The 26,210-nt window shown below is 31.7% G+C and overlaps 1 protein-coding gene across 4 annotated transcripts; it reads left to right on the forward strand.

Annotated features, from left to right (window-relative positions):
• The first annotated feature begins 1,645 nt into the window (after positions 1-1,645).
• LOC122633290 lies at positions 1,646-24,243 on the forward strand. Of its 4 annotated transcripts, none has more exons than XM_043821033.1 (6): positions 1,646-1,982; positions 5,110-5,300; positions 8,868-8,984; positions 10,360-10,457; positions 10,526-10,641; positions 13,579-13,698. In XM_043821033.1, exons 1-5 carry the CDS (start codon positions 1,866-1,868, stop codon positions 10,615-10,617), a joined length of 615 nt encoding a protein of 204 aa, XP_043676968.1. In that variant the 5' UTR covers positions 1,646-1,865; the 3' UTR covers positions 10,618-10,641; positions 13,579-13,698. The 4 variants fall into 4 exon arrangements, with proteins under 4 accessions (XP_043676968.1, XP_043676970.1, XP_043676967.1 ...); XM_043821035.1 differs by lacking the exon at positions 13,579-13,698 and adding an exon at positions 12,886-12,971; XM_043821032.1 differs by lacking the exon at positions 13,579-13,698 and having other exon boundaries at positions 10,526-10,723.
• The last annotated feature ends 1,967 nt before the right edge of the window (positions 24,244-26,210 follow it).

The following is a 26,210-nucleotide window of genomic DNA, read 5'->3' on the forward strand; positions in this document are numbered from 1 at the left end:
TTTTAAATTTCATTTGATATAATAAGTTAGATTATAATAAAGTAATAAATAGAATATAATAAAGATATAATAAATAGTATATAGTAAATTATATTAAACAGAAATTTTAATCTCTCATAGTTCTAAAATGAATAACAAATATTTTATTAGTTTTGTTTCAATTGAGTATATATATATTATATATATATATATTATATTTACTATACTATAATATACTATATATATATATATATATATATATATATATATACATACATACATAAGTACACACACACACAAACAAAAAGAAGAAAACAAAAAAGAAAAAAAATAATACAATATTTGTTATCCTTTTTATAACTGTAATATATATACATATATATATATTTATGTATATATTATATTACATATATATATATTATATATATACATATATATATATATATAGAATGAATTTTTCTTTTTTTTATTAAAAATTATGAAACGTTACGAACGTGAATAGGTTGATTCTTGAAAATAACAAGATATCTTGAAATTTGGTTTTATAATTAAATGGGACTCGCTATGTTTCCTGTATATGTTGGTTGATCGTATTTTTTGTGTTATAAGATCGCTAGTTGGAATATCTTTATGGAAAATCTCTGGAAAATGAGAACAGGAAAAGTCTTGAATTTATTTTTGAGTTAGTATTTAATCTATGCTTGAGTTAGTAACAATAACAATAGTAATACTATTATATAATAATATAATAATAGAATAATTATATTATTATAGAATATGGAGATAGTAATAATAGTCCGTGTAGGAGGAGGAAGAGAAGTACTTGTAGATGCTTCATATAGAAGCGAAAAAAAGAATGACCGAAGGTCTATTCGTACGTCGAATTTCAACTTTCTTTCTTGTTCGATATAGAATTTATGTCTTCGTGCTTCCTTGGTCGTAAATAAGCTCGAAAGAAGTTTTTCATTCTTTACTTAACAATTTTGGGCTAGTTGATACACGTACATTTTACGTAAGTACGTACGGTGCCATTGTTACATGTAATACCGATGAACGTGCTGTTAGGAAAGTTCCTTTTTCTTGCTCTAAGAGATTTCCAAAGAACGGCAATCGGACATCTTTACGGTCCGTATCGATACGGTCGTACCTCGAAAGAACTTCGAAACTTAAACTTTGCGCCTTCTTTTGTCATCCCATCGAAATACTTTTCTCATTGTTAGATTTGTCGTGTCGTCTTTTAGATTCACACGTGGTATATTCCGATGTAAACAAAAGCATTGGGAAATTTTACGAATATCATTTCTTACATATTACGAACCAATGGACCATAGAAAATAATGACATTCCAATTCGATTATTAATCCAAACTAACTTGGATCGAAACGAGAGTTAATCAGAAGAGCAAATAAAGAAGTTTGGAACAGTTTGCGTCGATATTTAGCGAGTATGTAAAAGCATGCGTGTACTCCAACATTTGGCTCGGTCTTTCGGTTTACTTTCGACTTTTGTTTTCTCTGAAAGAAGGAAAATAGCGGATGGTGGACCAACGTCGAACGGGATTCCTTCTCTTCGTTCGAGTTTACAAGCGTTCTACGGAATGTAAATAGCACTTGGTACGTCGTTGTGACTCCTCGAGAAATACCCGCAGTGATTATCGTGTACTCGCGAAATCGTTGAAACTCGACCGGTTGAATAAGAGACCGTACACGGTTCGTTGACCAGTGGACCAATATGTCGGCTCAGTTCCAATTACTCGACGAGAGGAAGAAAAAGGAAAGAAGCCACGATTGCTTCCGATATTCTACGACCGAACGACTAGTCGTCGAGATTATAACGCATGGAAAACAGTTTTAGTGCTGGCACCAGCCGTCTTCGTCGTTTTCTCGATGCAACATACATTATTTTTATCAACTACGATCCTCCTATTCGTTGGATTTGTCTTTCTTTCTTTCTCTTTGTGGATCGAAGCCATTCTTCTCTATCCCTCTGGTTCCGTATTTCAGGTGAATATTATCTAATTTCTTTTATTTGAATAACATAATATTTATTTAAAGATTTTTTCTTTTATTTAATTAACATAATATTTTTAATTAAAAGATTTGGAGAATTAATTTATCGATAAAGGAAATGATTAATCATGAAGTAGTTAATAATGACTGATTAATAATTAAATTTACTATAGGCATTTCTTCTTATCGATCTGACAAATATTTTCTCTTTATTCAGACTTATATGTAAACAATCACGTTCCTGGTTCGAAAATGAAAACAAATCTGATCATATATGTTTTGAAATACAATAGTAGAATTTAATTGTTATCAATATCCCACGTTTTATAAAGATTAAAGAAAATAATGATTGATAAATCGTAGGGAAACTGTGGACCCTAAATATTTAGCAAGTTAGCTCGATTGCCAAGGGAGATAAAATGCGGGCAATTTCCACGTTTCTGTGTGAATCGTGAACGATACACGACTTTAGAATACATGCTAAGAGAGAATGAGAGAGAAAGAGAGAGAGAGAGAGAGAGAGAGAGAGAGAGAGAGAGCGATAGCGATAGCGAGAGCGAGAGAAAGGATAGGCTATGAGGAATTGGGGGTGGTAGCTCAAGGGTAATAATTCAGTCGGCCGCCGGTCGAAAGATAAATCGTGCTACAAAAGTTCTTCTTTGCCGTCACGTCGTTGGTGCGAACGCGAGGATCGCGAGGGACGCTTGCAAGAATAATGAGCCGCGCATTGAAAAGTTTTCCCTAATTAAATAGACCGCGTTCTCCCGTTTTCCTGAATCCGTAACGGTTTTCTTCTTACCACTCTTTCGGAGAGCAAACGAGACGAAACGAGACGAGACGAGACGAGACGAAATGAGATGAGACGAGCTTGGAAAGACATTGTCGTTTTGTCGAGTGAAACGTAATTGACGAGAGATAAGCGGGTAGAGAGGGAGAGGGAAAACGAGAGAGAAAGAAAGAGAGAGAGAAAGAATGGGAACTATACTGGTCAATAAAAAGAATAGAGAAAAAGAGAGAAAAAGAGAGGAAGAAAAAAAAATACTACCTCTTCGTAATAACGACAACGTTTCAAGAACTTTCTCGAACGAGCGAACTTCGAAAGTATGAACTGAGATTCGGAGCTGCGAATCACCGAGATATCTTTCCCCCATCCCTCCCCTTCATCTTTCTCATTTTTCTTTTTACTTTCTTTTCCTACACTTCCCCCTTCTTTTCCTCTGCTATCCCCTACTGTCACCATAATTAAGAACGATATCGACTGAATAAAACGGAGCGTTTTTAAGGAAATGATTTCCTTCCTTTTCTATCTTTTTTATTTCGTTTCTCTTTCTTTATTCTTTTCCTTCTTTTTTCCTTTTTTATCCTTTCTTTACAAATGCCTCCTCGTAGAGTTTTTAATTAGTAAAGACTTTACTCTAGCAGGGGAGTTGCACGAATGATTACACCGACCTCTTTACACGGGCTTCGGATCGTTTGTTCTACGTTGCTAAAGGTGAGAGAGATAGAGATAGAAAGATAGAAAGAGAGAGAGAGAGAGAGAGAGAGAAAGAGAGAGAGATACGATGATGCCGAAGGGTCAACCACCCTTCGTTTTACCGCAAGTAGAGAAGAAAGCAACTGTGGTGGCTTAACGAGATGATTTTTCATAATTTTGAATTGAGAACGACGCGTACTCGTTAAAGCGTACTCGTATCCACATATATACTTTCTTGACTTCCTTTGATTCCTTTTCAATGATCAATCAACTTCCCTGACGAGTTTACACTGTCCATGTAACAACGTGATTTACCTCGTAACAACGTCATTAGGAAACGTAGGTACTACATTTTTATTTATGATTACATAGGAAACTCGTTCTTTTTCACTCTCATTCTCGTGCGCGTGAACGCGTGTTTGGATATCCGTTGAAAGATGCGTCCCTTTTTCAAGATGCGTCATCCTTTGTTTCAATAATCTCGAATGGCTGAGCGAGCACAGCTTCGTTTGCCTGTCCTTTGCCTCCGTGGTTATTATCACCAAGTTTGCTTACGATCTCGCGACAAGAGAAGAAGAGAGACAGAGAATGTGAAAAATGTGAGAGAAAGAGAGAGAGGTAAACACGGAGAGAGAGAGAGAGAGAGAGAGAGAGAGAGAGAGAGAGAGAGAGAGAGAGAGAGAGAGAAAGCAAAGCGCATTTTCTTGTAGTCGGTGAATATGAAGCACATTAAATCGCGTTCACACGATTACTCGATTTCTGAGTCACTGGAGGATAAAAGAGAGAGAAAAAGCTGTGGGAATTTACAAAGAACGATTTTAGTTTCGTAAGTTGAACTTTCTGATCCTCTCTTTATCTCTCCCTTTCTCTCTCTCTCTCTCTCTTTCCTTTTCCTACTTTTTTTTTTAAGTAAAAATTGAAGATTCTCGAACGAGTTTGCACTTTTTCTTTTCTTCATTTCTTGAAAGGAGAATTATTAATTTACGTTTTTGTAATTGAATAAAAGAGAAAAATGTGTATGATTAAGGAAAGGAAAAAAGAAAGAAGAAGGCGTTGAAGTTCAAAAATGAATGTAATTGACGATTGAACGTTGTAAGCACGATTTATTTCTTCGCGAACCGAGATAAAGCTTTTTTCCATTTTTGAACTGTGAACGCGAGAAAAAGAAGGAGACCGAGAAAAAGATCTTTTCATAGGCACTCGCAGATTCGCGAGACAGCTATTGCGAATTGTCTTGGTTCTCTTAGAAAGTCTTAAATTCAATTTCAAAAGTTAAAGATTGTTCAGTGAAAAATTGACGTTTCAATTCTCGAGTTTTCATCGAGTTTGTGAAACTGAAGAACTAAGAAAAAGACAGAAGTCAGTTTTGAAGTTTGATTTTTATTCGTTGAATGCATGAATATATTCTGATATAGTATTTATAAATAATAATTGTTAATAGTTCTACGACAAATACGATAATAAAAGTTATTAAGGTTGAACTTTTATGTCGTTTCAAGAAAATAAATAAAAAAAAATGTAATTTTCAGCCAAATTATTTATGTATATTATACAAGTTGTTTTCGTAACTGTTGACAAAATTATAAATGTAAGACAATAATTTTTTTCTTGGATTATTTTATTTTGTTTTTTTTTTCTTTTTCTTAGATCACGTTGGGCGCATCGGTGCCAGTGAGATCGAACAAAAGAGGAAGCGTAGTTTTTTCATCCGGATTTCAATACAACTATTTTTTACCATCGAATGTATCAAATTTTAAATCTACGATCGTCGTTGCCAGGCACGTTAGAGATCTCGATCTTCGAGACACCTACTCAACGATTGAAAATTTGTTGGAGGAGTAAGTTTAATATCGATATACTTTGTCGCTTTATCTTTAGAAAACAAATGAGCAATCTTAATCGAATCGTTTCCCTTCTAACTTTTTTTTTCTATCGTTGATATAGGATTAAAGATAAACGCGTAGTATTAATAGAATGAAAAGCAGTTGGAGAGAGAAAGAGAGAGAGAGAGAGAGAGAGAGAGAGAGAGAGAGAGAGGAAGAGAGAGAGGTTGATTTGAATTTCGAAGCGGAAGAACAAACGCTGCGCTAATTACCGCTCGAAATTGTCCGATGAATCAGTAAACATAGCTAAAGTGAACGAATAAATTTATAATTAACTCAACTTTGCCATCGACCATGGTATCCTGCGTTTTGTTGAGATTCCATTTTTGATTGATATTGCACCGTAGAAATGAATCCAACGTAGAAATGAAAGTAGAAATGTATTTCTAAAGGACGAGTTATCTCGTCATTGGAAATTAATAAGTTAATTACGATCGTTCAAATCGATCGATAAAAAAGGATTATTGTTAATTTTCATTTTATTGTTAAATTTTATGAATAATATAAGATCGGATGAACTGTTGTTGGTATAGGATATATATTGCACGTTTATCTTATATTATATTGTTTTCGTAAAATGAGAAGGATGAATGTAGTAGTAAAATCGACACGTGTCGTTTCTAAAACACATTTTAAGCTCAAGTTTAGTTGAGAAGCAAGGAAAGCAGACACGAAGCTCGCTTGCTTTCGATGTTACTGGCGAAACTAGTATCGGCTCTCGGAAGGATCAAAGGAGTCAGAGAAGCAAGGTAAGGACGAGAATTCGAAGGTAAATTAATTGGGACATAAGGCAATTACGTTGCCTGGAAGAGGAGATTCAAGTATGGCGCCGTAGATACACAGGTAACAACGGCCGTCGAGACGACGACGTTTCTCTTCCAAGAGAGCTTTGAGAGTTAAGAAAGTGTCAGAAATGTTCGGTACAACCACTACCGTTAAGGCGAACGAGGTTACTCGCGATGGTACTTCGTGGCAAAACGGTTTATCGAAGCTGCTGAGCATTGTTGAGAAAAGCGTTCGACGTTCGATATGCCTCTTCAAGAGGATTGCTCACACGTTTCTCTCGCTTACTGACGATCACATTGCAGTTCAAGTTAAAAGAGAACTTTCGAATGAAAGAAACAAAAGTTTCTTTGTTTTCCCCCTTTTATTTCTTTTACGAAGAATTCTTATTGGAAAATATCTATCTAATAATAACGACCTATGAAGAAGCCTATTATCTCATTTATTTATGTCATATAAATAGAAAACAGAAATGTTCTATATATACAGAATGGCAATAACTTAGATCAACTAGAATATCTTTGTATTTTCTAAAAATATGGAAAAACTTTATCTACAGAAATCATACAGGAATAATATAGCAGTCACAATGTGTAATAATTTAGTAATAATTTTTTTATAGGTAAACATGTAAAAGAAGTGTAAAAGTCGAGTGAATTTCTTTTCTTAAACGGAATTATATGTTTTTGATTGCATTAACCAATGCAGCTTGACATTTTCTACAAAAAAGTGTTAATCCACGTATGTCGAGAAATTATTAGTTTGAGATATTTTAAATTAAATAAAATGTAATAAAAATAATAGTAAATACATAGTAGTAGCTTGCCTTACATCATTATTGCAGGGTTATTATTACATTATTTACTATTAATAGATCTTCTATTCCTTAGTTTAAATAAGCAAAATTAAGTTTTCATAAATTTACAATACAAATTTAAGCAATTATATTATAATTATGTCTTTATTGCGAAAGAAAAAAAATTTACTCTTAAAAATTATTAACAAAATCGATTTTATTATGCCGATATCATTAAAATAGTTCAATAAATAAAGAATAAAATATACTTGAAAACAGTATTTGTTTTAAATTTGTACAATTTTTTATTTCAAAGATATCATTTTCGAAACATTTCCATTCATAATTCGTATAATACAGCTGTTCGTAGTAATAACAGTAGTGTAGTAACACGGCTGCGTAAATTCTCGAAATTTATATACGTTAGTATGTCACTGATTCAATTTGAATTAAATTATATAGATCGGTGAGTTAACGTAAACATCTTCCATTTACATGAGAATTTCTTCGAAACTAAAAGTCGTAGAGATTTGAATCAAGCATCATTTTAAATACTAGATTTTCGTTTATTTTTCACTATATTGTTAATAATTAATTAACAATTTGTTATAAATAATTTTTGTAAACAAATTCTTACGAACTAATTTTACTAAGAAAAAAATTCAAATTGCAACTAATTTATAGAATTATATGAATTAATAAATAATTAGTGAACCAATTAGATTTTTAGATTAGAAAAATTAATTTTTTTTGCATTATTAATAGCTACGTTTTCCATTTAAATAGAAATTTTTCGGAAATTAAAAGTTGTAAAGATTTGAATCAAGCACTATTCTAAAAGACAGACTTTTTTTCACCATATTGGTAATAATTAATTAAGAATTTGTTATAAACAATTTTCAAAAATAAATCCTTATGAACAACATTCGTTTTATTTTGCTACAAAAATTCAAATTGCGATTGCTTTATAAAATTTTATAAATTAATAAATAATTACTCCCATATTACAGTTCCCTCCATAGTGTACGACTTTTGTGAACAAATTTTTTCCATATCTTTAGAAAAAAGAACAAAGATATTTAAAATGATTAAAATTATTGCTTCATTTTTTATATACTATATTTAGATGATAACAGAGAAGAATTGCCAAAAACATGTTGTTTATCTAAATGATATTTGATTAATTTCTTTTCTTATTACAGAAAATAAATGATATTTAATAGTAAATATATGTATAATGTACATGAAGAAGGAGACGTATGGACTAAAAATTTATAAAGTATATCTTTTCTTTTGTACATCTTATAAACATTTTAATCGCTTTGTTCAATGTGTTGAAAAAAATCAAATGTGATTGATATAACTTTTTCACGAATTTATGTATATTATGCAATTCTATTCTAGACGTTTATATTTTTATGAAATTAGAGTTATCGTAAATATTGTTGTACATTTATTTATATGCGCAGTACAATACATATTACAACTAAGCAATTTTCTCCTATATCAAGAAGTCTAATTTTGCATTTATTTATAGCTACTATTTATTAGTTACTCGACGACTAGAAATAATTTTTATCGAGATAAAAAGAAATGAATGTATTCGTAGAAAATATGTTCTAGAAGACGCGGGTAAGGTTACGTTTACCAGCTTACAGTTTGTTAACGAAGGAGAATCAAGCTCGGCCAACGACAACGTCGCGGCAAAGGTAAAATATTACCTCGGATAAAGCTTACCGGGAGAGTGCCTCTTCGTCGGAATAATTCGTCGAGCTCGTTTAATCCGCGTCAACGAAGTTCCATCGTGGAACTTATGTATATTTCACCGTTTATTTATAATTCTTTAACCTCGTGGGGAAAGAAATATAAAAGTGTAATTATTTACGTTTCTGACTTGACTACGAACAAAAGTCAATAAATGTTTTCAATATGGATGTTCGCAGATATGGCTGGGGAAATGGAAGAGAATGCCTTTTAAGGAGTATTTGCGAACTCGCGGAAGTTCCGCTTCTCAGGAGAGAACAGGATATCGTCGAAGAAGCGATACATTTAATTTTAACGTAAGTTTCTTTTCTCTTATTCGATTCGGATATCCCCCGTGGTCTTTGATTTAAGAGGAGTACTGTAAAATGCATTTTTTCTTTTCTTTTCTCCTTTTTTACAATTTTTGGTATTTCTTTTATAAAGCAGCTATACGGCCTTTTTGATGGAAACAATGGTATATATAGATATTATTATATTTTTTTATCAATAACAAAAATATAATATTTATAAATACTCAATTCAATTAAATAACAGATCTTAAGAACAACATAAAGATAAAAATATTCAATGTACAATAATGATTATATACAATACCCTTTATATTAATATTAATAGTCAAAGTCTTACGATTGGAAGAATAAAAAGGATTTTAATCTTTCATTATTAAATTTAACTTGAAAAAGATATTAACTCTTTTTAGTGTTCTATTAGGAATTTCATGTGAACTTATAATTTGCATATTATTTACTTAATTATATTTTCCTTTTCTTATGGTTACTATTAAAAATTCATATATAATAAAAAATAAAAAAATAATATTTAATAAATAAAAAAAATAATAATAATTAATATTTAATAATAACTAATATTTAATAAAAAAAAAAATTAATCAGATATGATTTAGACAAATGGTAGCCAGTTAAGAATTCTTCCTTAAGTTAATCCCATTTCTTTATAATACTCTTTCTATTATTTGTCGGTAGAAAATTGAAAAATTTAAGAAAGGATCAATCCGTTAAAGTTCGAGTTTATTTGCGGAGTCGCTTATGACTTTTATGTCTCTAACTGAGAAAAGCCAAAGTCTTAATTAATTTGTCGCGAGAAACGCACGATTCTCCTATCTCTTTTTCCTTCTCGAGTAACAAAGACGATCTTTCTATCTTTCTTTTCTATTTCTTTTTCTTCTTCTTCTTCTTCTTCCTCTTACACTTTCTATCCTTTTCCTTTTTCGTCTGGTTCGTGCGATATCGAGACAACATTTGTTTCTTCGTCACGATTTCATTCTCATCACGTTTCAGAGTCGTTTCAGTTCTCTCCTTCTTAAGGTTCTCTCTTCGTTCTTTTTCGAAATATCATTGGAAGGAGCTCATTTTAGTTTTTATATCGCACATACTCTAACGATATCATCGATGTCTCAATTAATTTATTTTCTTAAGAGACGTAGGCCACTTTGATACAACGCATTTTTATTTCTCGTTTCTTTATTTTTGTTTCTCTTTTCTTTTTTCTTTTTTTTTAATTTATTTTTACTTCCGATTTAACTGTTTTTCTCTTATGACAAATTATTGTTAAATTCATTCGTTACATTCAGAAGTCAGAGACGACATTAATTAGAAGAAGAGACCATGTGGACGGAATGACGAACGATCGAATTTCGATTTTTGTCGGCAGACCGACTGAGGACTTGGCAACCTCAGTTAATTCCACTCATCGGAGCGTTGAGGAGTCGTACAGGGAAGCTGAACGATTGGGGAAGTCTGGCGTTGACTGTACGCTAACGTATCCCGATTGCATCGAATCACCTCTGAAATCATTCACCGAGATCTTATTTCCTTAGGGAAACAAGAAAAAGGGTTGGTGAAAGGTCGCGAAACAACACGTGCCTTCCTTCTAACCATCTGTTCAACATCGATCTCCAATCTCGATTAATCCACTCTTCAAAATACAGTACATGTACGTATCAGACAAAAATAGCTATATCAACGAACCCCTACTATTCAGGTAGATAAATTGGAAATTGTATTATCACGTAATTCTAAACGATAAATCTACAATCAAATAATTTACTTTTTCTTTTTTCATTTTATAAACAAAATTATACATTTTTTTTTATATTATGAAATATTATTTGAATAACATATCGTAAATAAAAAAATGAATATTCAATAAAAAAAAACATGAATTATAGAAAAGTAGATAATTATAAAACATGTAGAAATTCTATAAACTGAAATTCCTAAATTGAAACACGATGGTTAAATTTTTATAATATGTCATTTCATGTCATGAAAAAACATGTTTTTCAAGATTTGTTCTAATGAACGATTGGACGAGATTTTTGCAACAGAATTTTATTAGAAAAAATAATATAATAATAGAATTTATTTTATGATATTACTACGAAGGGGAATCGTATGAATTACACGTAGTGCAGTTTATTGCCAGTACTCTTGCGAAGCCTAACGCGAATAGTGCCAGAAAATAAGCTTCTCTCTCTCTCTCTCTCTCTCTCTCTCTCTCACTATATATATATATATATATATGTCTTTCACGGATTACGTTTTATAGACTGCCATGTTTTCCTAGTGCGGAATGATCGTTTTATCGCGAAGTAAACTTGGCATGGACTGAATCGAGATCTTAATGATCGCAATTGCGGTATTCCACCGCAACCAGCGCAATCTTTCGTGCCAGGAGGCTTTTATCGTTATGGGTAAGGAATCTCGTGAGATTCGACTGTTTCCTTATCCAACCGATCACCTTTTCCATTTATTTTTTTCCCCTTATTTTCAATTAATTTCTTTTTTATAACCGAGAGAGAAAGAAAGAAAAAAGAGATATAGAGAAGAAGAAGGGGCAAGTGGGAGGAAGAGAAGGGAAAGAGGGAACAACAAGGTGTTCTAGCATGAAAGGCGAAGGCGAGAAATGGGAAAAGTCCTAAGTAAATTTCCCTGTCGGGACTCGCCTTAAGATACCCAAGGAAAGCGATATACGATGTGCCATTCTCTTCTTTCTTTTCCTCTTTTTCTTCTTCTTCTCTCCCTTTCATTTCATTCTATTCCTCTTTTTCCTTCTCATTTTTCTTCAGCATCCTCTTCTTTCACTAGTTTATCTCGATTCGTAAATACAACGATTTTCCCTTTCCTTTTTTCTCTTTCTCTTTCTATTTCTTTCTGTCTCTCTGTCTTTCTGTCTGCCTGTCTGTCTGTCTGTCTATCTGTCTGTCTGTCTGTCTGACTGTTTGACTGTTTATCTGTTTCTCTCTTTCTCTCCTTCTATTTCTCTCTCAATTCTTTCTTTTCCCAGCATTGAAAGTTAGATACCTCGAAATTCATTGAGTTGTGGTAAAGGGAACTAAACTGAAAGTATCAGGGAAGCTTTCTGTTTCTCTCTCTCTCTCTCTTTCCCTCTTTTTCTTTCTTCTTTCATATTGATGATGAAGTCTGAACGGTCACGCACGATCGCATGCGTTGTTTTTGATAGGAGAGTGATCAATAATAGTAACGTATAACTTGACATTTGTTTAACTCAACGCTAGAATTTTTATTTTTACCTTTTTCCCTTTTTCCTTTTTTCTTTTTTTTTGGTTATTCAGGCAGGAGAAGAAGAGTGAAAAGTATTATGTATTCCAATTTTTTTTTATTCGCTATTATCAAGCTTGCATTATTGTATTTATCATGGTTCATATCGAAAGGGTGAAGTTTAAGGGATGAGAAATTTTAGAGAGGTTAGTTAAACGTATAGACCTATTATCTATGCGGTTGATCATCTCTCAGCCGGGAAATTAAACGATAGTCTCTCTCTTTCTTTCTCTTTTGATATAGTTACTACATCGAATTTTCTATTGAATAATAAAAGCTACGTGTAAACTTTCGCTTCTCGAGAATGAAAAGAGGCCATCGAACTATCTCGAGACTAACGAACGATCCTCCATCTTCTATCTTCCCTCTTTCCCCCATCTCCTTGTTGTAGGCTTTTCAGAGAACGTGTATCGAAAATTTGAAAGTTGTCGCCGCCCATGCTTTGTTCTTCTTATCCTTCTCTTTCTCTTTCTATCTATCTATCTTTCTCTTGAAACTCGACGTGGAAAACCTCTTGTTTCTAACTTGTCTTATACACACATACCCTCTCTCTCTCTCTCTCTCTCTCTCTTTCTCTGTCTCTCTCCGTCTCTCTTTCTCTCTGTATCTGTCTCAGGAACTCTACGAGAGTAGAAGACGCTTCGTCGAGAGTATACTCATCCGGAAAAGTTAATGACAATTAGACGAGAACGGACGAAACGGATGGCTTTCGGTGATTACGAGGCTGGGGGGGTGGGAGGGAAGACGAAGAAGAACACTCGAAGTGAGGTTGAAAGGAATAAGAACAATAACTGTCCCTGATTCGTTCGCGACATTCAAGAAATTATTCCTTAGCTTTTGTACGAGACGTAATTATCTAAAGACCGTTCTCATTTCGCCGCTAATCTTACTCTCGATTAAAAGGTACATTCGATTTAAGTGCGTTCTTACGCAGCTTCGCTTCTCTCGTTTCGTATTCGTTTGAATTAGTTTGAAATTACATCGATTGTCTTGAATTAATGTCAATCTCTATAGAATAGGTAGAGAAAGGAAAAGAGAAGAAAGAAGAGAAGGATAAGAGAGTAATTCTAATTCTTTTAATACGTAGTTATTGTAAAATCTCGATCGCGATCATTCATTCGAATGAATCATTTTGAATCGTTTTGAAATTCATGTTTGATATTTATTGAGTTAGATATCACTACAAGTTTCCTACAGAATGTTCTGATCGTTCTCGATATCGATTTTCTTGGCCCATTAATATTGATATTTTTTCGTAATAGCCAAGTTGAATCTTAAGATCACTTTAGTGGTTACGTTTTGGTAACAGACGTTACAGGGGCATCCGAGCGGGTCTTGAAACTCTGCAGAACGTACAGACCACAATTTATCGCAGGTGTCGAGTCGCTGACCGAGCGATTCTGCTCTTCCCATAGCTCCTATACTCGCGTCTAATGGAAAACGAAGTCTGTCTCGCGTACCTAAGAAAAGATACTTTGGTGCTGCCGACGTTCGACCGATCTTCGTTTATCAGCTTCTACGTTGAAACGTACTACTAGTGAAATTACTATACTGAACTATGGGAAATGTCCTTGTTCAAAATTAAATTACTTCGTAATTACAAATTGACCGATAAATTTTACTGACAGTCTTTAATGCCTACATAGAGTAAGAAAAAGAAAGACGTGTATAATCTCTTTATCAGAATTTGGACAAGATATCGTGAGATATACATATGTATACGAAAGTATAAAAATCCAACTTGGATTAAAAATATAAGCAATGATAAGACGAAACTTTCCTAAAATAAATAGACAGACTTGAAAATTTACTTTATCATATAAAATTATAAATAATATTAAAGCAAAATATATATATATCAAATAAAGTAAAAAACGTATAATTTGACATCAAATTACACATACATCTCGAAAGCAACTGTATAAAGATATATGATTTGAATACGCTGAAAAGAGATTCGTAAAAATCTAACGAATCCTAATGAGCAAGAAATTTCAATCTATTTATAAAAAAGTAAAAGGAAAGAGAAAGAGAAATTCTTCTCAACTATGAGAAAATAATCAAAGTTATTTATCGGCAGTCTTTAACTCGTTCGAACTTCCTTTTCTTTCGCGAGAGTTGTTATATGCAAGTCGTAAAGCACGGAAGGTAACGCGATACTTATGAGAGTCGTAAGAGGTAAGGTATTATAAAAGCCGCTATAAATTGCATCCTTGATAAAGGTAAGCACCCATGTTTAAAGACCCGTATTCGCGCGTTAGAAATACATCTATACGCGAATTCGTTCGCTCGGATTTTTCGGTTGAAAATAAAAAAACCATCGCTTTCCGCGTGATTTTCATAAAACGTCTCCCTCCATCGCCCATCCTTTAGATCCTCTTCTATGTCTCTAACCACCCTGTCTCTTAAACTTTCACCGTTTCGTTCGAGAAAGAAAACTTCCGACGAGTGTTGCGAGTCTCTTCACTCGAAAACTCCTCGATCGGAATATTTGCGATGTCTTTTTTCTTATTTTTTTTTCTCTTTCTCTGTCCCCTTTCTCTGTCCCTCTCTCTTGTCCTCCCTCCTCATTTCTCTCTCTTTCCCACGGGTTCGAGAATTTTTGAAGAGTTGCAAACTTTGTTTATTCGTCCAGCAGTCTTCCTCTACGTTTAGCTCGAGGCCAACAAGTTATTTTTCGTTTATCGTTTTATTTTTCTTTAGGACTTTGTTCAACATGTATTACATACGTAGATACATAACTACGTCTTATTTCATGTTTATCTTTTTTTATTTATTCTTTTGTATCTTATCGATTTATCGGAACGATATTACTCCTACTTCGGGATTCACAATAATTTCATTTTATCGTCTCTCTTTTTGTTACAGTTTCGCGCGCGTGAAATAACTTTACGCATTTTATGAAACATTTGCCATATCGTTGAACGCGAACGGATATACATACATATATAGTATAGAAGATATTTATATACATATATTGCCAATATTGTTATCATTATTATTATTTTCGTTTAACGTTGCGAAGGGACCCTGTATATATGGGTCGTGGCTAACGAATGATATCGTTTCTCTTTTTTCTTTTTTTTTCTTCTTTTCTCATTTTTCTTTTTTCTTTTTGATTTTATGTTTAAACTTTGTGTTTAGTGATCCGAGATGACCGTCAGTCTGCTCTTCTTCTTTATTTCGGCCAGTCTTCTTGGATTATCATCCAGCCAAATCGATAAGGATCTAAGAGAAAAAAGAAACGTTTTTTATTCACCTCCACTTCTTTATCCTTTTGGTGGTACGATAAAGGTAGGTTCTTTTATTTAATATTCAAGAAATAATAAATATAATTTTTATCGAATTTTTTTTTCGTCGTTCAAATATTCGATTAAGTGTTCGAAATTTATTTTATAATTAGTCTGAAAAGTAAGAGAGAGAGAGATTGAATAACAACGATGATATCCTATTTCTCTCTCTCTCTCTCTCTCTCTCTCTCTCTCTCTCTCTCTCTCTCTCTCTCTATCTATCTATCTATCTATCTAACCTATCTTCTTCGTTTTGTCTTTTAACCTCTTCTCATAGTAAGGGCGAATTACGAAAAGAGTACGAGACGTCGAGAGAAGAGCGGATACGAAATTTAATTTTCCTCGTAGTTTTCCATATAAATATAACTCGATATTACGTCGTATAATCGAGTAAACTCTGTTAAGTTCTTCGTTAAAGTAAAACTCTGCTTTCGTTTCCTACGAGCCAGTAATATCTATGCCTTTTTCATTCATCTTTTTTAGTTCAAATAAAAATAAAAATCATTTCAATGATCGATTTTTATAAACTCCTCTAACAAGGTACCGAATCTAGAAATTTAAAAAATTATGAAATTATGAAAATTAAATAGAATTAGATTAAAAATACTTATCAATATTTATTTTAAAAATCCTTTTGTATATATGGATAGACGTCATTGTTTTAAAGCAATAGAATAAAAACCAATAAAAATATCGTCTAAAAAATGGCAGCAAAAGAATAGCATTTTATTTCAAATAACACTCTATATATATACGCTCTATATATAACACTCTATATATATATCAAAAATTTCACAATTTTTGACGTTTCTACGATCGCTTTGTTTGTAATCATTTTTTAACAATATATATATGAAATATTTTTATCCATTTTTATTCCGATGATCTGACTTTTTATTACTTTCTTTGAATCCGTAGATCAATCGATCAATGAAAATGACGAATAATCCTTTTCAACGTAAAAACCACTAAAATGTTAAGCTTACTATCATGAATATTCCTCTTATTAAGCTTTCTATTATCGTGTTAGTGGGAAACATCGTGGAAATTAATGGCTGTGAAAATGTAACGTCGATTCTCAACTCCCTCGCGAGATTGTACCTCTCTTCCTCTCTCTTTTCTTTTCACGTCTATTTCTATTCGTTATGATGAAAGGGCTCTTTTCGCTCTTCAAGGAGCGCTCGTTTGAAAAACGCACTTCGTTCGTTTCGTTTATGGATTAGCGCGATTTATTTCTCTTCTTCCTGTTTTTTTTTTTCTTTCTTTCTATTCTTTTTATACCAAAGATAAAAGAAAGCGCGAGAATGATATATCGGGGGATAGTGCGTACACTTTTCGTTGATACGAAAAGATAACAGAAGAGAGAAAGATCCGTCATGAAATTTCCGCTTGATAGACCGTTTTCGTGTTACATAAAATATGATCGATGCTTTCGTCCACTGTGTTTCGTTCGTGCAATAGTAGCTTGATGTTTAAAATGGATTCCAAATGCTACTTCAATGTTTCAACGGGTAAACACGCGATCAATCATTTTGCTAATATTCCAGGAGACTCAAATAATGTGGCTCGATAATAATAGGAAGGATGCATGAAACGTTACCTGGAGAGCGCTTAAAATGGATAGATAGATTACACGAACGATTGCTATTTAAATAAAAAATAATCAAATATATAGCGATTTGCGTGTGTGTGCGTGTGCATATACGTATGTGTGCGATAATGAAAATGTATTTCGTGATTTACATATCTTGATGCAACAGCATCGCTTTATTACTTTTCTCTCTTTCTCCCTTTTTTCTCTTTGTCTCTTTTTCTCTCTTTCTCTCTCTTCTTTTCTCTCTTTCTGTTTCTCTCTTATTCTGTATCTCTTTTTCGTTTATTATCGTAAAGGTAATTTTTTTTTTTAAATCCATTATTACGTTCGATCAGATTTGATTTTAATTTGACGTAACATGGAAATGGGTTTAATGGGACAAATTTACTTTCATATCAACCCAACGCAACATTTTCTTTCTATATTAATTCCAAACGAATGGATCGAAATAACACGTTCCTCGTCTGTTCGTTTCGGGCTGTTACCTTAACGATAAACCTAAATACAAAGTAGGACGAGTGCTACTTTGAACGAGTTTCTTTCGTGAAACAGAGAGAGAGAAAGAGAAAGAGAAAAAGTGAGAGATAGAAAAAAGAGGGAGAAAAAAAGAGAAAGAGAGAGAAAGAGACAAAAAGAGAAAAAGACGAAGAGAGAGAGAGAGAGAGAGAGAGAGAGAGAGAGAGAGAGAGAATGATCTCGTTGAACAAGCTTTAAACTAGCTTGATCAAGCGCAATAATATTTCAGATACAAACCAGTAAGTACTTCTATCGGTGTTTAGTTTTACCCGAGTAAACTTCACATGCAGAACAATTTATGTTAAATTCTCACGAGGAGATATATCGTGTACAAATTTCATGTTACATCCACAAAACTATTATACTTAACTTTGGATCAACGTTCTCTGTTGGAATCCTTTGATCGCGTGAGAAACTTAGCAAGTTCTAGAATAGCGTAACGCTTTTCATTTTCAATTTCATACCTCGTCGAGTTAAGCGAATTTGTAGAAAATAGAGAAACTATTTAAAGGAGAAATGAGCTAGATGGAGGGGTGCTAGACAAAGCAATCTCTCTTAGAGATTGCCCTTGGAGGTAGTTATGTGTATATCGAATTGTCGTAGGAGCATTTTTATTATCAATGTCAGAGTTAAAAAATACGGTAGCTTCTAAGAAATATTTGCATTGTAAAATTATAATAAACGTTCGTGTCGATAATAATGAATAATTAGAAGGTAGATTCTTACGAAAGGGATAACGAGTAATAGATAACAACTAATAGTTGATCAGTAATATTTTTTAAAAATGTACTATATAATCTTATTCTATTCGTTATTATTGTTTAGAGAGATTATTTTTTAAGAGAGAAAGAACTTCTTGCAAAAGCTTAACGTCATTTTAAAACGAAAAATTATCCAAAGCTAATATCATTGAATTGTAAATAACTATGCCAATATGAAAATGCTCTACTAGTTTGGTATCTTACTTTTTATTTCATTTTATTTTTTTATATATGTATATACACAATAAAGTCATACAAAAATGTTCCATTCAGTTCGTTACAATTAAAATTTATTAAAATAAATAATCATAACGTTTCGACCGATCTCATTAACCTCCTTTTGCTATGTAACCCTTTCAAAACAAGAAGGTAAACGAAAGAGAGGAAAATTTACGAAACAGTCTTGGCGAGGTCGAACTTTCGTCAGAGAAAGAAAAAGAGAGAGAGAGAGAGAGAGAGAAATAGAGAGAGAAAAAGAAAAGAAAAGATGGAAAAGTCGAAGTTGTGCGCGTCGGCCGTTTACATTAGTTCGGGCTGCCTGATTGCTGCTTCCGGAAGTACGGTAAGAGAGCAAACACGATGTATTCGGGTCAATGCGCGCATGGCATGGAACGACGGCGAGTGTAGTTTGCCAAAGTATAATAAAAAAAGGAAAGAAATTGACATTGATTGTTTGCGTCGTAATTCGGCCGCGCGACGCGTTTCGTGCTCGCTTACCGAGTATTGCAAATATTTGAAAGTTTATTCTCTAAAAGCGGCTAAACGCGAAGAAGAGAACACGTAGATTCGTAGTACGTACACTCGTTTATATGATGTAAGCGTATGTGTAAAAAAAGTATTACTAACGTTCTATCTCACAAAATTTAAAAGAGTTCTATGGACATTTCTTTTCACCTGGCAAAGGACTCTTTCTGTAAAGTCGTTCTCGTAGATAAACTCTCTCGTAGAGAAACTTAATAAAAGTATTACACGAAGAAGAAAACATAATAGTTTATTGTTAATCAAGAATTAAGAATTAAGAGAGAATGCAATTATTATTTGAATAAACGAACTAGAAAATTTAATAAAAATGACTTATTCTTCGAATGAATAACTAATCTGATATTATTATAAAATCATCATTTAATTGTATTTTAAAGTTTCTTTTTCTTTTTTTTTATTTACTTATCCAGTTAATAAATATAAAAATTTATATTCGAATAAATTAAATAAAAAATGTGTAAGCACTGTGTTGTTAATACGAGATTAAATACACTGGTAATTATTGAAAAAATTATATATTATTTTAATAAAAGGTTTTATTAGAGAATTTGTAAAATGAAGAAATTTCAAAAAAGTAAATGAACAATTGACTGAACAGTTAACTATTAACGGGTAATTATTGAACAATTATCTATTTTAATAAAAAATTTTATTAGAGAATTTATAAATTGAAGAAAGTAAATGAACGATTGAGCGAACAGTTAACTATTAACTATTAACGGGTAATTATCGAACAATTATATATTTTGATAAAAAGTGTTATTAGAGAATTTGTGAATTAAAAAAATTTCAAGAAAGTAAATGATCAAATGACTGAACGGTCAACGGTCGATTTCGGAAGGTGCGAGCATTGCTGTGAAAGCGAGTTTCCTACCATTTGTCTTCCGATTCCTTGGAGAATACCACGCCTCCGTGTAACCTCCTTCCCTTTCTACTTCCTTCTCTCTAGGAAAATTTAAATTCCACACGGGTACAAGTCGGTAGTCGAACGTAACGAAAACGGTGCACGCTGTGCGATTTTCGCGCGAATATCTCTCGAAAGGTTGGAAAAGTGCGGAATTAGAAAGAGAAAGCTAAGAATAGCGAAAGGTATTATTGTAGTACAGTTCGTGCTGATTCAGAAAATCAATAGGGTATTTTACGTAATAGTAATGAAAACAGTCTTCGTAAAATCATTAATACCACATAAGTACATGCTTACGTAGATATATAAATCGATTATTAAGTATATATATAATAGTAAAAATAAAATAATCACAATGGTAAAAGGATACTTCGAATTTTCCTTCAAAACTTTTCTATAGCAAGAGAAAAGAAAATCAAATTCTATTTAAAGTAATATCAATGACCTTTATGAATATTTTAAAAACTATAATCTTCGGATAAAAGTTTTAACTTTTATTTTACATGTTAATTTCTTCGAATCAAACATATTCTTCCGGAGAGATTGATTTCTATCGTCAAAAGTAATTTAGGTATTCATATTTCCTATTTTAGATGATTAACTCTATTTATATTTAAATGGACTAACTTTATACGCACGCGTGAAACTCTATACAACACTACTTTACTCTATTCAATATCCTTTATACACGATAATATTTTATACTATCTTACGATCCAGATGAACCATTTTGAACATCCGATATTTTTTAATAATTATTAATATATAAATTGATATACTTAAAATGTACGCTTACTTTAACGTATTATTAGTTTTCTCATTTAAATCATTGCACTTATTAACATTTTCTTAATTTTTTCTTACATTATTCAAATTTTTTATTCTTACAAATATTTGTTGAAAAAATTGTGTTGAAAGAATTGAGAGGAAAAAATTAGAAAAAAATAGGAAAGGAAAAAAATATAAAAAAACAAAAGACTAATGGAGTAAGCGAGTCGTAAAATATTTGTTATTTGATTCTCTCTTTTTCTCTTTCCTTTTCTCTCTATTTTTTTTTAGAATAGATATATACCTTGCAACATCAATTACAATATTACATATAGTTGGATAAATCATAACGGAATGCACTGTTCATGATGAAAAGACAACATCAGTTGCTACATCATGAAACAATACAGAATAAACATCATAGAAAAGTATGATTCTTATTCTTCGAATAAATGTTAATAATACATATTCGCATAGTAAAAGTCAATTTAATTCTATCAATTATTATCTCTAACCTAAAATCTATAATTATCTAACGTAAAGATTATTGAATTAGCTAACAAATACTGTAGAAATGTTTAACATTTTATATTTATATAAATAACAGGATATTAAGTATTGTTTTTTACTATAAATTTTACTAAAATTTCAATACTATTGATCGGTTTACAATTCAATATTTAAGATCGAATAAGAATCAATCTACAAACGATATTATTTTATGATCACGACTGATTCCTATCCTACGTTTGAAAGCTAATATAGATAGGAACGAAAATAATATGGAGACGTAAAATCGTAGAGGAAATCGAAAGGGGAGGAACCAAGAAAAGTAGGAAACTTGGAAAGAAAGAGACAGAGAAAATGGAGAACTTAGAAAAGAGAGGAGGAGGAGAAATAAGGGAAAAGAAGAAGAAAGACTTAAAAGAAAAATAAAAACAAAACGAGGGAGGAGTAGGCTGGTTGAAACAGACGTGAAAGAAGGAAAAAGTTCAGAAACAACGTAATATCTTGGGAATTACGAGAACGAATAGTGGGGGTAGGAGGAGAGGATCTAAGCGATATTCCAAAAGTTGAAATACGAAGACCACCGCGCAATGTCAAGAATGATGAAATTTCTCAGAAAAATGAAAGAAAAAAAAGTTACACGAAACAGCATAATTTCACTTTCCTTTTCTCTTCAATCGTTCGTTCTTATCGTTTGACCACTTTTATGTGACTTTTTCACAATATTTAAAACCTTTTGTTTGCAACGAAAAGAAGAAATAAAATATATAAAACAAGATAGGGAAAGAGAAGGTAAATTCCATATGGTTGATTCATTCATATTCTCTATCTATCTAATTTTCTTCGTATTTATCTCTTTCATATTCTAAAAGGTTTATGTAAACGATATATTTTTCTTTGTATGTAATGTAATCTAATTTTCTTCATCTTTATCTCTTTCATATTCTAAGAGGTCTGTGAAAACGATATATACTTCTTTGTACGTGATGTTACAAACAAAAGAATTTTATCTTTCTTCATCTAATTCTCTTCATATATTTATCACTTTCATACTCTAAGAACTCCATACTGGTACTCACATATGTAGGCTAGATTTTATCAGTCTTCGAGAATACGAATGTTTTACGAGCGAATGTACTCTCTAAGATGAATCCCAGGCTTGTCTCTTATGGACGCAATCCCTAGTTGCCATTGGTCAATTCTCATTTTTATCGCGGAATGTTACTTAGATCTTATGAAAATCTTTACTTTCTTTTCGTTTTTCTCCCTCGAGAAAATTCAATCAAAAAAATTCATAGATCGAAAGTCATACCAAAGACACGATTGAAAATCTTGATTCGTATATTTTGTAATAAACAGACACAATTCAAAATACAGACATTAGAAAATTACCATATGTAAAAGGAAAAAGGAAAAGATACTTTTGTTGTATTTTTTTTTTTTTTTTATATAATCGTACAATGATATAAAAAGTATATGCTAGAATATTATTAAGATATGAGTGAAGATTCTTATTACATACAAAATATTTGTTAAGTAATTTATCGAAATTTATTTTGTTTCAGTAGACTTATATCTTCCGCTGTATGTATTATCACATATATAAATCAAGATAATTTGATTTAATGTTTGCATACTGCAATAGTATTTTGAACAAGAACTTCTTTAAATTGTATTTATATTTTTAGAATTATAGACTATTCACAAAATAACATTATAATTTACTAATTGTTTTTCCATTGTGAAATCTTATTTGTATAGAGAATATATGAATGTATGTGTACATATACAATGTACACATATATGAGTGAATGATTGATAAATTAAATAATAGTAATATTCTTTAAAATAAAAATAAAGATTTCAAAAATATTATGTATATACTCTTTAGAATAATCTAATTTTTGTAAATTATTTGCAAATAAAAACGATTCCTTAACAATAATACAAAATCTAGCCTATGTGAGTATCAATTAAGTTATAGACTTCTTCATAGATAAAGACCTGAAATATAGAGAAAATAAGATAAAGAAAAATAAAATTGTTCTATTTTTGTAACATTATATGCAAAGAAAAATAGATAGTTTACACAGAGAAATTTCAATAGAGATCAGAATCTTGCGCGGTATACTTCTCTCTTCTTCTTCTTTTACTTCTTCTTCTTTTTCTTCATAAATTGATGTGTTCGCAATGTAGCTCGTGGTAGGATTTGCAGTGCCGATCAAGCTCGCTGGAAGGATTTTGGTTTACGGCCAAAACTTTCAATTCCAATATGCTTTGCCGCAAAACGCAACGTTCTTCAGCAATCTTTCGCAAAATCGTGTATTTTCGCGACGACGTAGACACCTCGATTGGTATGGAAGGGACCTTCTTTTTAATACGTTGGAACAAAATTTTCAAAGGTATAGTATATCTTCAAAATCAAGAACAACATTTTGCTTTGCTGAAACTATATTAATTTTATAGAAATGGATTGGATGGACGAGAATGTTTAAAGAAAAGTATTTGCGAGGCTGTAGTGGATCCTTTGATAGACGAAGGACTTATAGGAGAACTTTTACATCTTTTATTAACGTAATTCAATTTTATACTTTTCAATTAAATATTTTACTTCTTATTACTCGTTTAATCGTGCTTTATTTTTCACTATAGACCAGAACACGCTGAGGATCCATCATTTCCTGAAGATTTTCTACAAGCAGCCGAAGTTGGTAAAAGAAATAAGGATTGCTCAAAGATTTTTTCTTCTTGTCCGGATGGTCAAGGATTTTTGGATCGAATCTCTCGCCTTTGATCGCTTAAAAATTCTCAATAACGATTCTTTGTGATTCTATTTTTTAATCTCGTATGAATTTTTTCTTTCTTTTTTTCTTTTAAACAATTTCTATTATAAAAAAAATATTTACATAAATAAATCTTTTCTCAGTTAGTCGTATTTAAAATGCATTAGATTTCTTAATAAATCTTTTTTTTTTACAATTTTTTAATTTTATCCAAAGCTTCCTACCTTCATTCGTACAATTTTATTTTTAATTAAAATAAATTTTATAAATACGAATTTTTTTCATGTATCGATCTCTCTAATTAATAGAATAAATAAAATTTATTTCTACTTTTTACTGCGACTACCGTATAAATATTGAATAATCATTGATATTAGTTGGTTCTTAATACAATACCACAAATTTAAAGTACATACATCCAATTAGTTGTACGAACGTCTAGCTATCGCTCACTTTTGATTCGCGGCAATCAATGGTTCGTAATTCAAAAGTTCAAAAAAAATTAAACCTCTTTTCGTATCAAACGTATATATAAGGTTTATCGATCTTTTACCTATTTTTTTTTTGGTCGAGTACTATTTCAACGTAACTCGACTTTAGGAGTCCCTTATCGTGCACTCGAGGAGAACTTTGGTAGTATTTCGTTTTTTCTCGAGACAAAATTTTTTCTCTTTTTTGTTTTACCAGTTTTCGTAAAAATTTAAGATGAAGATATATTTAGAGTTAAGGATCAAAGATGCAAGTATTATATGAAGGGATTTTTTAACAATATTTAGAAAAAGTTATAAAATGATTTTTAGAGATTAAACTTAAAAATAATTTTAATTATTTTTTTTCCCTAATAACTGAGATAATTAAAAAATATTTGAGAAACATAAGATTATCCCAAATTGAGTTAACAAAGAAATATTGATTTAAGGAACGTTGGATTCCTAATTTCGAAAAATTATGCCATACAGTATATTAAATTAAGGTTTTAATTAGTGTATTAAGTTATAGATTTTTAAAGATTATGTATTAGATAAAATCTTTTGTTTAATCTTTTATTTAAAGAATAACATACAAATTATATATGCTTAATTATTACAAAAACTATATATATATATATATATATATATATATATATATATGTATATAGAAAACAATGTTTATTTTATATTATTTTAAAATTAGATATAAACGAGAGACATTTTCTGTATGATTAGTTTGTTTTCTCTCATATCTACTATTGGAAAAAAGAATAAAGGACGAAGAAAATAATTCTTTTTCAAGTTTTCAAAGTCTCACGAGAATCCACAAAGATAGTACGAGAACTAGAAGATACAAAAGAAAGCTGATAGAAAAGGAAGAGAAAAAGAAAAAGGATGAGATCCGAAGGAAATTTAAAAAAAAAGAAAAAGAAGAAAAAACATGGAAGAAAAACTAGGAAAATGACGTTGCCATCGAAGGGTTCAGGATGCAGTAAAAGAGGAGGATATACCGATGGACGCGTTCCCCATTTGAAATTCTCTTTCGGTAGATTCTTCCTAGATTCGTTCGAATTTTCCCTGCAGATCCCCTGATTTCTCTCCGGTTTCTATCCGATCCGTTTTCGACATTCGACTCGTCGTCGTCGTCTTAGGTACCTACTCCTATCTTTCTCTTTCTCTTTCCGCTTTAAATCGATCTCCATTGATGCACCGTACCAACTACACAAGACCGAAGGAAAAATAAGAAGGAAGGAAGGAAACGAGAATGAGAGAAAGAAAGAGAGAAAATTTTTCATTTCATCGCTCCCTCTGTCACGTGAGACGGACCATACTACGTCGATGCTTCTTTTGATGTGACGGAAGAGAAAACGCAAGAATCATCTCGCTTCTATATTTCTTTTATTCTCTTGCTTTCTCTCCTCTGAAGATGGAATAGCGGAAAAATCGCGCGAAACTGTAGTACGAGCTATCGATTCTCTTTCTCTCTCTCTCTCTCTCTCTCTCTCTCTCTTTTTCTCTTGTTGTGAGGTCTGCGACGAATCCAAACATGTTCGAAAATGTCAACGTTTAATCAGGAAATATTGTTT

Source organism: Vespula pensylvanica, chromosome 12, assembly GCF_014466175.1.
Source record: "Vespula pensylvanica isolate Volc-1 chromosome 12, ASM1446617v1, whole genome shotgun sequence".
Taxonomy (NCBI): Eukaryota; Metazoa; Arthropoda; class Insecta; order Hymenoptera; family Vespidae; genus Vespula; species Vespula pensylvanica.

Excerpts from the sequence above, each read along its gene's own strand:
- LOC122633290 (XM_043821033.1), top strand. The coding sequence starts at position 1,866 with ATGCAACATACATTATTTTTATCAACTACGATCCTCCTATTCGTTGGA. Across the intron at positions 1,983-5,109 it reads CCTCTGGTTCCGTATTTCAG|ATCACGTTGGGCGCATCGGT; the intron begins GTGAATATTATC and ends TCTTTTTCTTAG. Across the intron at positions 8,985-10,359 it reads GCGATACATTTAATTTTAAC|ACCGACTGAGGACTTGGCAA; the intron begins GTAAGTTTCTTT and ends TTTTGTCGGCAG.